General features: G+C 40.0%; 1 protein-coding gene across 1 annotated transcript; it reads right to left on the bottom strand.

The window, feature by feature from the left end:
- Positions 1-268: 268 nt before the first annotated feature.
- Positions 269-10,214, bottom strand: LOC145991872 (uncharacterized). Its single transcript, XM_083127909.1, has 3 exons — positions 10,107-10,214; positions 6,092-6,475; positions 269-957 (listed from the first exon to the last, which is right to left on the bottom strand). Exons 1-3 carry the CDS (start codon positions 10,198-10,200, stop codon positions 269-271), a joined length of 1,167 nt encoding a protein of 388 aa, XP_082984035.1. The 5' UTR covers positions 10,201-10,214.
- Positions 10,215-13,790: the final 3,576 nt, after the last annotated feature.

Genomic DNA, 13,790 nt, shown 5'->3' with positions numbered 1-13,790 from the left:
ACATACACCTTACAATTTCAGTTCTAACGTTACAGAAGTACGAACTGTGCTGTACTGTCATACCCTGAAATAAATACAACATTTTAAAATCATTTTTAGGTCATTTTATTGATATTTTTAAGTCATATTTTCGGGTCATCAAAATCCGGTCCCTGCTGATAACCGTAGAATACGTATAAAATTTATTTAATAGGAAAATACTTTAAATATACAGAACTATGGAACTCTGAACGCCCAGTCTGAGAATTCTCGGGGAAATCTCGTGGCTTTAAACCTGTTGCATTTCCACATACAGAGGCTTGTTGGGCGGACCGGAATGCACTGCATCGCTCGAACTGAAGACGACCGTATTCGGACGTTCCGTTGGCAATCTCTGGAGCGGTCTCTTCCCAAACAACCTTCCGAACCAGTCCCACGAGAAAAACCATCTCCCCTCTCGTTCGGCAGACCTGGCGACTTCGTTGTCGGTGATTTCTTCGACGTTGTCGTCAGAAGCGTCTTCTTGCTCTTCCGGACTAATGGTGCTGGGCATTGTCGACGGTTCTTCTGAAGTTTCCCCTGTTGGTTTCATTGGTGCCGATAACTTCTCTTTGATAACGCTGGACAAGGAAGCTGTTTTGTTGACCAAGCTGGAGAAAAAGTTTGTCTGCTGCAAAGCCGACAATCCCTCAGCAGGACTAGAGGCACTGGGGTCTTCAGTGTCCGTGGAAGTCTGGTTGGTGAGGAAGTTGCTGGCCACCAGCAACAAGGCCAAATCGTCAGTCTTCGTACCACTTTCCTTCATTCGCTCCATCGAGCAAAGATATATAGTTATCGTCTTTCCATTCTTGTCTTCGTATATGTTGGTCAAATTGGCGCATTTCATGTGAGCTTTGTTAGGTTCTAGATCTGAACGCAAGGTTCTTGTGGCCTTCTGTTTCTGGAGTGTCACATCTTTGTCAACCTCTATCTTCTCTTCTGCAAAAGTAGAAATTTATTGTCATTATTAGAGGAATACAATTTATAAATATTGAAGACTTAAACTGTACGCATGGAGGCCTCCCCGACGGCGCAGTGGTAGCGTCGTCGCCTTGTAATCAAGGGGTCCCGGGCAGGCACGTATCCAGGATTTCCTTTCGGGGGGGGCTCAACACCATTTTTTTAAGGGATGTAAGAACCTCACAATTGTATGTTCAAGACCAGTGGTGGCAATTGGGTTCCAAAAAGGGGGAGGGGGTGCGGAGGGCGTTGCAAGGAAAGTTTACTTTCTCTTGGTAGACAAGGCTTAACATTAGGAGGCCATAATGTTGAGGCAAGAAAATAAAAAATGGGGAGCAACTATCCCCTAAATCGTCGCCAATGTAAGGCTGTCATTTTAATCAGAACGTGAAATCAGAACATTTTTTACCACTCGACTCCTCTGTCTCCATGCATTAACATTGTGCCGTAACCATCTCAGTATGTGTGTTTGTCCATTTCTTCTCATCAGGCATAAAAACGTCTATGGTGTCTTTGAGTGTTTTTACGAAGCACATGCACGGGATGGACAATCCACTCGACAACGCGAGATTCAAATTGTGGGCTGCGAACTGAACGCAGACAGCTCTCGAATATTTCTCTCAGATTCGAGCCTGAACACCACTAACGTGTCTTGTCCTCCCATGTTTGCAGCTCTTATAAAAGCCGAAACCCACCAAATTGTTCAGATTCAGGACTTAGCACTCACAAGTGTCCAAAAATGCCTGTCACAGCTTCTGCTGTCTTGTCATATATCGGCACGAAACAAAGGAAGTCTTCTCGAATACAGGTGGATCACGAAACAATTAATGCACAGTGAAAACCCTTCCGTTCCCAACACATCTAATGTTTCGTCTCCCAGTATGATCAAATGCTTACACAAGGGAGGGTTGGTGACGTCATAACCCCATTTGACCCAATATTCCTTTTTTTTTAAAAAAAAAAAGAAAGAGGAATATCAAAGACAGGAAAAAATTGGTAAAATAGTATGCGTAAGCCCTCTCCCTTCCGAAAATTCTGGGCACGCCTCTCTTTATCTCGGACACATTTTTTTAAAATCAACTCACCAGAAGTTTTTATCATTCCGTATTGGAGATTGAAGTAAGATGCATTCTTCCTGCAGGATTGGATATGGTCCTTTAGGGTGCTGTCGTCAGCCTGCCTTCACACCTAACCTTAACAAGGCCCTAATTTTCCATCCTTGTGACTTGGATTTTCAAGACATAGGAAGGTTTCAGACCGAAGGGACACGCGATACATGTCGATTGGAATGGGCCAATCAACAGCATCGTTTTACACCGCAGAGACACAAAAGGCCGCACAAACCTAATCTTCAGGCGACATGGTGTGAAATCTCCCTTATTAGGCCACTGTCATTGTCACCTCGAAGTAGGTAGCTCTTGTTGACCACAGAAAAAAATTCTTCTCAACCGGTGGGAATGCTCCTCAGTTTTCTTCTCTCTCCTATATTTTCTGTGCTTGTTCACTATACAGGCAACACCTTACGATTTGATATACACAGGACATGTACTATGTAGACATTTTAACGAAAAATCGGTTAAAGTCAAGGATGGCTAGGTGGCTCAGTTGGTAGAGCCCTGATTTGGGTCCTGGTAGAGCCTGCAATTTCCACCTAAAATTTCTACATATGCAACATCTTGCTTTCTCTTCTCGACATTCATAAAATTTTCGGCTGTCTCTTTATGATAGTTAAGTGTTTGAATGTGTTTCGAACCCAGTAGGCTTAAACAGAAGTATTTTTTTATACCATGAAATTCTCGGACTGCATATACGAAATTTAGTTCTAGATAAACTAAATCATCACTGAAAACTTTGATTTTCAGTTTATCTATACAGCTTATTTCTGTTTTAATAAACCACTCCAATATCCGGTACTGCTGAAAATATTCACTTTAAAAAGAAAGAAAGAGAGAGAGAGAGAGAGAGAGAGAGAGAGGAGGGCAGGTAGGCAGGCAGAGGCAGGTCGGCCTTGATCTCTTCGGCCCTCGACCCGAACTAGCACTACACTGAGGCCTCGGAAGTTCTGCTGTCGTCAATGTCTTCATTTTCGAATCACTATATCTTATAAAGCAACCAGAGGACGCTGACTGATCACTAATCGACTGTAAGAATTGTCACACTTACCTCTGAAATCTCATTAACCAATTCTTTGTACAGATCAACAGAAAAATTGAATCCGCGTATTTATATCCTCATTATATTCTAGAACGTTCCGCAGATAAAACGATTCGTTAATATTGCCAGTAGTTGACTCATTCTCTCATTCAAGAACGTACCCTCTCCTGCCTTCCAGAGATTAGAAATTACAACGAATCGCCCTACGTGTGGCGCTACCTTTGTTGTGCAGCTTCCAAATGCTGACAAGTTTCTACATAGTGCTCAAGTGCGCTTCGACAACACCGAAAGTGCAAGAAAAGTTTACGTGCAATATTATCAACAACAGGGTTATAGAACATTCTCCGTCTTGCCTCAATAATTGTCTATCTCCTTAAATCATCGTCACAAAAAGCCAAAAACCTAATTTTATCTAGTGTAAAATAAAAAATTTCCTGGGGGGGGGGGGGGGGGCTCGAGCAACCTCAACCCCACCTTGGATACGTGCTATTAACAATAACAGGGTTATAGAGCATTCTCCGTCTTGTCTCGATAATTATTTCTTCCAAATTATCATCACATTATTCAAGAAGCCAAAATCCTGATTTTATCTAGTGTAAACAGAAAAAAATCCTGAAGGGGGGCTCGAGCCTCCTGATTCCCACCTTGGATGCGTGGTATGGACAATAATAAGATTATAGAACACTCTCCGTCTAGTTTCGATAATTATTTCTCTCAGATTTATAAATTTATTATCTTCATATTATTCAAGATGCCAAAATCCAATTTTATCTAGTGCAAATTAAAAATTTCCTGAGGGGGCAGGGGGGCTTGAGTCACCTCATCCCCAGCTTGGATAGGTGCTATTAACAATAACAGGGGTATAAAACATGCTTCATCTTGCCTCGATAATTATTTCTCTCCTTACATTATTTTCACATTATTCAAGAAGCCAAAAACCTAATTTTATCTAACGTAAACTGAAAAATTTTCTGGGGAGAGGGTGGAGCCCCCTGTGCCCCATCTTGGATACGTGCTATTATCAATAACAGGGTTACGAAACATTCTCCGTGCCTCGATGATTATTTCTCTCCTTAAATTATTGTCACATTATTTTATTTCACATCACAAGAAACCAAAAACCTCATTTTATCTAGTGTAAACCTAAAACTTTCGGGGGGGGCTCGAGCCCCCTAAGCCCCCCCTCTGGATACGTGCCTGGTCCCGGGTTCGATACCCTATGGAGGCACATTGTTGTTCGGATCCCACTTTAAACTGTAGGTCCAGTCTCGATTTGCCTTACTGTGCATAAAGTGGACTTAAAACAACAAATCAACAACAACATAGCACCCATGGAGGAGGGAATAATTGAGTTTAGTTTTGTTTTAAGTCCACTTTATGCACACAGAAAGGCTAATCGGGACTGAACCTACAGTTTAAAGTGGAATCCGAACTACTATGTGCCGCCAGAGAAGGGAAAGAGTTTGTAGAACTCAGTTGAGAAAGCTAGTGGTAAGAGACCTGTAGGAACAAGTTAATAATGATTATAATTATTTCTTCATTTTAATGGTCGCACTCCAGTTGTTTCTTTGGCAATAAAGCTCCAGATTTAGGAAAGATTCAGGTAATAGCTCATAACTATTGTACACATACATCATAATTTACATAGTTACCTTCCGTATGCTTGTTTCTAAGTCCACTTTATGAAAAGAAGGGCTAATCGGGACTGGGCCTACAGCTCAAAGTGGAAACCACCGGGTATCGAACCCGAAACCTCTTGATAACAAGGCGACGACGTTACTGCTACGCCATCAGGGAGACCCCGCTATCATTTCGAAGTACACCTACCATTGAAAAACATTAAGGTGTACCCAAAAGGTCAAATATTTTTTTCGCTAGCTTGTTAGGAAATTCGGTAGTGGAATCGGTAGTGGAATCGGTAGTGCACCTGACTGTCAGGCGAGAGATTTGGGTTCGATTTTCGGAGTGGGTTATCTCAGCTGCGGAATTTTCTGGGGCTCAGCCAGCCTATGATTAATGGGCATCCTTGGAGGGTAAAGGTGGCTGGAGCGTGGTGTGGATTACATCATCTCCACTACAACAAAGATAAAGAATGTATTGAGACCCTTCCTCCCTACGTGCCATAATGGCAAGATGCAATGCACAGGGAGTGGTGTAAAGAGTGACCCTTTCCGAAGCCAACCAAATACAACCTAGTACACACTGGACTTCATTTGCAGCCTAACGAGACTCTGGCGTCTAGACTCACAGCCAGCATGTGATTGTCCATCTCACCTGATTACCATTCATCCTCATCTTTGCTTTTCTGACACTTTTCGTTAATCGCAAAGTAAAGTTAAGCAAACAAGCAATGCACATGTGGTTTATCTTAACATTAGGACATTAACCTTTATTATTAACAATAAATATGTTTCTCAGACTTCTTGAAGCTATCCTGGCATGGACGTCCGCAGGATTCTTTCCTGGAAGGGGCAAGCAAGGTAATTTTTTTCAGGGGGGTGCAAAGGAAGCATATTTTCCCCCATAATACTGATGCCCCCTCAAAAAACACTGCTTTAGTCTGAAATTATCATGTTCCTTCAACACCCTTATAATAATTAACATAAATTACTGTGACTGAAATGAAATTGTGTGAAATATATACTTTTTAGGGGGACCTTCATTTTCCGGGGAGGGCCGCGGCCACCCCCCCCCCCCTCGGGACGTCCATGTTTCCTGGTGGTGAATAATGAAGAGATTAAATCTAAATATGGGGACGTAACGTCACTCCCATTTTCTGGATTGAAGTCTTGAAGATGAGAGTTCCTATATCCTTAGCGATCTTCTGCAACTTGTGCGCACTATCTATTCAGGAATTTTGCAGTTTTGCAGGCCAGTTTGTTATGAATCTACCCATAACTCTATAAATCTCATCGAGGTATTTTACATCTAATATCTAAATAAATGAAAGAAAATATACCTGATTCTCTTATTGCAGTAGGCGAAGTAACACCACTTGAAGATAATTGTTCACTTTCTTCTTGTACAGCAATTTTGTCTTTAACGTCTTCAACGAAGTACTCGTCAGGAACAATAATTACTGCCAGAGTTTCATTGGACAGAAACTGCTCCTTGGTCTTCCCACAAGCATACACACTGACAGGTTCATCTTCATCAACTGTGTACTGAGAAGCCTTAAGGCACTGCAGATCAGCAACGGACTGGTCGTGGCGGTGGAGTTTCGCTGTTAGGCCAAAAAAGGGGGAGAGCAACTGAGCTATGATGTCGATTGTTGATGCATCGAGTGTTGGCCTTAAAGAGCTATTGATGTCTTTGCCTACATCCGGGAACTTGTCATCTGAAGCTGGAAGAAAAAGTCACATCTTTCAGGGGTTAATTGCAAGATTGTGTAATGAACGGGAAAAACACTTCCAGGAAACTAACTTTGTTCTATTTTGTGAAAGTGTTAAAAATGGGGACAATTGTGCGTTAAACTTACCTAAGTTACCCTCACCAAATATTTTACGTATATTACTATAAATAGAATGCAAAAATCTGATATTATGGCTATACTTTGTTAATGAATGTAAAGGTAAGATGTATGTACCTGAATATTTGTACACACACAACCAAATATATGTATACACGAGGGGGTACCCAAAAAAAAAAAAACGGAATAGCGCTGCGCTGGGCGGAGCATCCATAGTACGAATTTTTCTCGCTAGGCAAGCGTCGAGCAACTAATTGTGAGTTCAGTACACTCAGTGGCTTCGCTGGGGAAGGTTGTCTCTGTTCACGGTGATTTTTTTCGTAAAAGCAGTTTCGCTCGCACCTCGTCTTTTGTGATGGCCGATGTAAGAGAACAGCATGACTCTCTTTCCGCACGCCCCTTACTCACCTGACCTTGCTCCGTGCGACTTTTTTTTGTTTCCCCGAATGAAGAGGGACATGAAGGGACAGCAATTTGACAACATAGAAGAGGTGAAGAGAAAAACGACGAAAGAGCTGTCAGCCATCACAACCGATGAGTTCCCAAGAATGGAATCACAGATTGGACAAATATATTAATTGTCATGGAAAGTACTTAGAAGGTGATAAGGTTGTTTTGTAAAAAATACAAAATACATGGCTTTAAAAAAAATCCGGTTTCTTTTGGGTACACCCTCGTATATATATACTGCCATCCGTGGCTGAATGGTTAGGCCACCAAACTACAGGGTGTACAGGGTGTACAGGGTGTACCGGGCTCGAAACTCGGTCTGGGCATGGGTGTTCTTTGTGAGTGTCGTTTCACCAATTTCAATCAAATCATCATTCTTCCTCATATTTGCGATTAACTGAAAATGGCAGAAAGACGAAGTAAAATGAACCAAATCAATCAAACAATCAATAAGGGCCTCCCCGATGGCTCAGTGGTAGCGTGATCGCCTTGTAATCAAGGGGTCCCGGGTTCGATACCCGCTGGAGGCACATAGTGGTTCGGATATAATGCAGTTTTATGGTTAATACAGTGCGTTATTTCATTGGTGTTTTTTTATTATATTCTGGTTAATTCGAATTTTTTGCGTAGCCCCTTGGAGTTCGAATTAAAGAGAGTCCACTGTATGTATATATATATAGTGGCTTAAAAATTATGCTTGTGCTCAAAAAAACATATTTATTCATGTTTCTACATCTTATTAGAGAAAATTGTTGGTGTCAAACTTTTGATTGTTGACATGCATTATATACAGTAACGATGAATAGCCGACATCCGTGGAGGACTGGTCTGCACAGTCCTTACGACACCAGGGGTTCCACAATACCTTAAATGAAATGGCTGCTGGCTGTCCGAGACAGTTCGTTTTCTGCATGGTTCATCTGAGAGGGATTGGCTATATTAATGTAGTACACTTTGTTAGCTATGTTAAATACTAATATGATTTTCGTGCTGTGGACCACCTTGGGAACACTGGCTACATTTGGCTCACCTACCTTATTAATACACACACAACTTCCTTTATAGGTTTTTTCATGGGAAATGTTAGTCATGAAGTTTTATAATCTCGCACATAAAAATCTATTGTTTTTGTATAGATCGATAAATTCATTAAGTTATCTACCTATGGATTGAGTGATGGTAGACTCTATCAGGTAGACTGAGATTACTTCCGTAACATCTCTGTCTGTTCTGCCTTTGCAGCTGAGGAGCGAGTCGTAACTGCCGAAGCCACCAATTAACAAGCGATGCCGCTGACGTAATCTCAACCCAGTACCAATCGCTAACCTCTTTGTTCACGCTGTAGGCTGTCAGGCTCGCTAGCTAAACTCGTGAAGTCAGCTGGAGATGTTTTGAAAACAATAAGAGACTAGAGTAAGAAATATCTGATACGATTCTTGCGTTTTTACACTGAAATTTCCGTACATAATATTTTCTTGCCTTTGGTTAATTTACTGAAAAACCAGTTAGCTGAACTTTATACCTCTTAGCTACCATCAAAGTAATAAGCTCTATTAAATTTCTTATATCGGACAAACGGATTTTTTCAAATTTACAGGAGAAATTACTTACCGAATGCAGTTTCTTTATAGTTGTGGAAGTTCGGGGAAGTGTTTTCTCGCATCGTTCATTGAATTTTGCCGGTGAATCATCTATTTTTCGATATAAATGTGTGACCGATGCACGAAAGCTGTTGCATCCATTTCCTTCCATTTCCTTGTTGCCTGTGTGTGATGACGTAATCACGGTCAATGCCGGTCAGTGTTTCGAAACAAGTGTTTTTGTAACTGAAGAAGGTACGTTTCCGCAAATGGTTTGTGGGGCTGTGTGTCAATGGTTCGTGGGGCTATGCGAGAATGGTGTGTGGGGCTACGCATTTTTTTCTAAACCAATTTTTAACTATTGTAACCTAAACGTGACCCAACCTAACCTAAGTTTACCGGAAATGGTTCGTGGGGCTATGTATGAATGGTTCGTGGGGCTATGCGTCAATGGTTTGTGGGGCTGCGTAGGTATTTTTGGGTGCAGTGGGGGTGGAAACACTGCATGCCGAGTACGGTTCTGAAACTGTGACCGGCATTTTGCATGTTACCGAAGGCAAAAAGAAACCAAGAAAACTTACTCGATCTGTCGCAAATAGAGCTTATTTCCGTGACGTAAGCGAAATACTCTCAATGCAGAATACGTAAGTATGAATATTGAAATTAAAAGAACTAGCACATTTCAGCCGTTTGTCCGATATAAGAAATTTACCAAGCTTATTTTCTAATTTGACTCCCCCCCCCTTCATGCACAGGTGAAGTGCAATCATTTGAAATGTCCTTACTTACAAGGATTACTGGGTGCCAATCCACCAGGCAAAGCAAGCGCATATCCAGTGAACCAGAGAAGAAGAAGCTGCTTCATGGTTGGTGACATAAGGAAAGAAACGGATTTTATCATGGAGACACGATTTATAAGTTATGTTCCTGACGAAACTGGATGTTTGTTGTTTACCCTGAAAGCCACAATCGTGTCCATTCACCATTTCCAGACAATCACTTGGAAAACCAACACTTATTATTCCATCAAGAGTTATCTTGGAGATTAGACTAATATAGTGACAAGACAGTGGACTGGACACTGCGCAGAACTTCCTCAATCCAAAGTTCATACCATCGGTATCATTCCCCTAATCTAAACGATTCCAGACCTCGTTTCGAAACTCGAGAAATGGTCGACACGATTACAAATTCAAACGAGAACGAGACTTGTCGAGAAAAAGCCTCTGTAAGATTCGGATGGGAAAGAGGAACAGACGAGTCTAGTGCGGGGCACATCCAGTTTCCTTAAAACGCCAACACTAAATGCTAAAATATCTAAACCGGACCCTTCTAACGTTATTAGACCTAAGTGGAATTGTAGGTTTGGAAATGTCAGTTTAGGAGAGCGAGATTTAGAGCCGTAGAGACGTAGACTTACTGTTTGAAATTCTTTGACTCGTTCAAACCTAGGTATGACACTTCAAACAATTTACCCAAATCCAATTCACTTTCCAACTGAACTTCAATAGAATATGATCTAGATTTCAATATTAACATCACTGCATTCGTGACTTGTATATTATACATATTCAGAACGTAACTTTTTTACCAACTGTTTACTTTTTACGAATGTCAGTTGTTCTTTTTTAGAGATAGACGTTCATAAATTCACGTTGTAAAGTCATCCAAACTTAACATTCTTCTCGTCACACAACGTATTCTGAAGTACCAAATTGATATCTACCTGATTATATATTTTGTTTATCCTAATTGAAAAGTGAATCTGGCAACTGTGAACTTGTAAGTTTGCGCGATAACATGCTGTATATGTTTTTTACACTTTGGCCAGCGTGTTATTTTAATTAGCGGGTGGTCTGTTCGTATGGGCTTTGTCATTTGTGATCACATGTTATTTATAATTTGTAATTCGTAATTATTTTATATTTAATACAATTAGTGTACTAAAATAGTTAGTCTACTTTGTTATTAACTTCTACAAGCCTCAAGTTAACGGGAAATTTTAGTTACAAAGTTAATGTTCTGTGACCTCTCACAAAAACTTTGCTATTTGAAATTTTTGCAAACTGTGGAATAACTATTATTTGCATTAATTGTAGAATATGAAAAAAATAACATGGTTCCCGTGAATTATACACAATTATTTTTATTTAACGCAGTGTTTACTTTTATTGTCCTATTACCAACTAACTGAACTTTATTTGTGTTATTATTAATAACTTATTAATACCACAAATAACAAATTTCTACTTATTTATAACTTGAAAAGAACTATGCCAATTTCCGGGGAGGTCGAGGGACCAGTTCAACCCCCCCCCCCCCCCCCCTTCCTCTCATCCCGACGCTTATGCGATTGCTACATCCTACTTAGAAATTTCAGGCTCATGAACTAAATCGGTCAAATTTTCCATCTTACATTTCTTGTCATGTTAACTATTGAAATTATTGTCGTTTCTATAAAGGTTATTAGAAGGATTAGAAGTATGGATATCAAAAGTTGAGTACAAAAATGCAGATATGAAAAGAAAATACTTGTATCAGCCATAGCTACCTGGCATATATTGCACAGTGGGATCCAAGAGTATTACCGTGCAAATTATCCATAACCACATTCGTGCACTTTATTTGACCCATTATGTACATAGAAACTACAACATAGCCTATATATTTGAATTACTGCAGTTTATTTGATGTGAAAGGTGTATATATGTTCATTATTTTCAATGTTTATATGTGAATGAAATTATGTATGTACCTATATTACATTATGAACTTTTTGTGTATGGTTGAGGGTAAAACAATGCACGAGCCCTAAATCTCCACCATAAAAATAACAGGTAAATAAATATATAAGATTGAAATTATAGCCGATTCAGCCCAAGGATTTACACTTGACATAACAGTAACTTTGGTATAGGTTTAATAAAGCTGCAAGTAAATAAATTTAATGTTCTTTTAGGTGTTTTTATTCATTAAAATATGATGCTTAAGAACGATCAGAAAGATGGTAAAATTTTTGTTGTCAGTAGGCCTAATTACATGTGTACATATTTCAATATGTGCATATCTTTTTACTGGTGTAGTAACTTCTCGAAGACCCTGTATCATATTAAATTCTTCTCATCTCCACGTATAAAGGTCGAGTCCCGGTGGCGGCAACTCCGTGCAAGATGTGTGAGGACTGTCCATGGAACGTCTGCCAATGTCCTTTGCCGAACCATCTCTCTAACCAGTTCCTGGTAAAGAAAAATCTGGCTTCAGGTTCATGATTGGTTACCGGGTCCCTCCTGGTAACGTCGACATTTGAACCAGCTAGAGTTTCTGCTACAACCGCTGATGGTTGTCCAGCATCTTCTACACGCTCCGTGCTCTTCTGCATAAGGGCACTGGCAGTTGCAATGCTGGACAACAGAGTTTCTCCATCTGCCAATCCGGAATCTACCATTGTTTTCTCCACCGCAGACAGAGCCTCAAAAAAACTAGCATAGCTGGTTACCTGAGCTTCCATCAACTCTCCTTTGTTGATGAAATTGTTGGCGATCACCAGAAAAGCTATATCATGTGCTTCTTCCTCGCTACCATCAACTTCTTGCACCAAACATACATAGGCCGTTACAGATCTGTTCTTGTCATCCTCATATATGGTACTGATGTTGCTACATTTCATGGAAGCTTTGAGAGTTTCTACTTCTTGTGTCGATTGTCTTATTCCTCCAAAAGATGCAGAGTCTTTTCCCTGAACTATGAAATTAACTGTCCGAAGCTTTCTTGTTGCAGTCGATCCTACTGTAAAGATAAATAACGATGTAGCATACAAATGCAATAAAACTAAACAGACTACTACACAATAGGCCTACTTTAAAACCATTCACGACATCATCCATCTTGTTACACGAAAGTTAACTTGCAAATTTGAGTAGTGATTAAGAACCATGTGCGAAAACAAAGGACCAGGTGTGAAACAATAAGTATAATCCATGAAACCAATATGGAGGTCATAGATTGTCCAAGGATTTTAAATGAATGCAAATTTATGAGTGGCGTCAACAAATAAAGAATCGACATGCCCACTTTTCTGTAGATACTTCGTCCTGTGTGTACGCATCGCATATATTGTCCATCTTGCAATCAACAAACATATTGATATGTTGTGATGAAGTGATAATGCACGAGAAGAGAAAATTATCACTAAAATGATAAATAATAACAATAATTGTTATGGTAATAGTACACTCACATAGACCCTAACATTGTAATCATCAATTTTAGTACCTTTTTTGTATTTTTGATTTTGATTTGTTGTTTCAAGTCCACTTTATTCACGGTAAGGCTAATCGGGACTGGACCTACAGTTTAAAGTGGAATCCGAACCACTTGTGCCTCCAGCGGTTATCGAACCTGGGACCTAAATTTTAGTACATGGAAGATGTTATATTAAATAATACAATCAGTGGCGTGCCCAAGGGTGGTTGGTGGGAGTTATAACCCCACCTTTGGCCCAGTATTCCTAAAAAAAGGACGTCAAAGGTAGGAAAAGATGGCAAAATGAAGGCTGACTACCAGAGAAAGTGTACATAACCCCTCCCTTTCGAAAATCCTGGGCACGCCACTGAATACAATCCATACAAAACACTCGGTACTTGCTATTAATAGTACTTTACTGTTATTATTAACTGCATTCACATCATTCCATAATATCAACATCGTCTGCATATGCTCACAACCTAGTTACAACAATTCGGTCCCCCTTTAATTTCTTCCACCTTCCTAACTGCATATTCTGAAGTTAAATTTAAAAGTAGAGGCGATGAAGCATTTCCTATGTTGAATTTGAAGTTTATCAGACATAAAGTCACCTACAAGGATTTTTACTGTTGGTTTCGTTAAGGCACACTCTTACTTCTTCTTCTTCTTCTTTATTTGATGGCTCACACCGCTTTTGCAGTTTCTAGCCAAAGTTGCTGAGTTCAGGTTCTAATAGAACCTCCGTTCTATTGTTAATATATATGTTCCAAACTATGCACACTCTTACCATATTTCATTTTTTTTGTATTCCAGAATCCACTAATATAAATTTCTTATATTTTATCTATTTCGTAATTACCTGCATCATCTACAGCAAGTCCATTTGGAAATGCAAAGACGATTGGAACAAGAAA

Source organism: Lepisma saccharinum, chromosome 8 (genome assembly GCF_977018435.1).
Source record: "Lepisma saccharinum chromosome 8, izLepSacc3.1, whole genome shotgun sequence".
Classification (NCBI taxonomy): domain Eukaryota; kingdom Metazoa; phylum Arthropoda; class Insecta; order Zygentoma; family Lepismatidae; genus Lepisma; species Lepisma saccharinum.
Note: the sequence above shows the minus strand (reverse complement) of the source record. Positions and strands in the feature narration are given on the sequence as shown.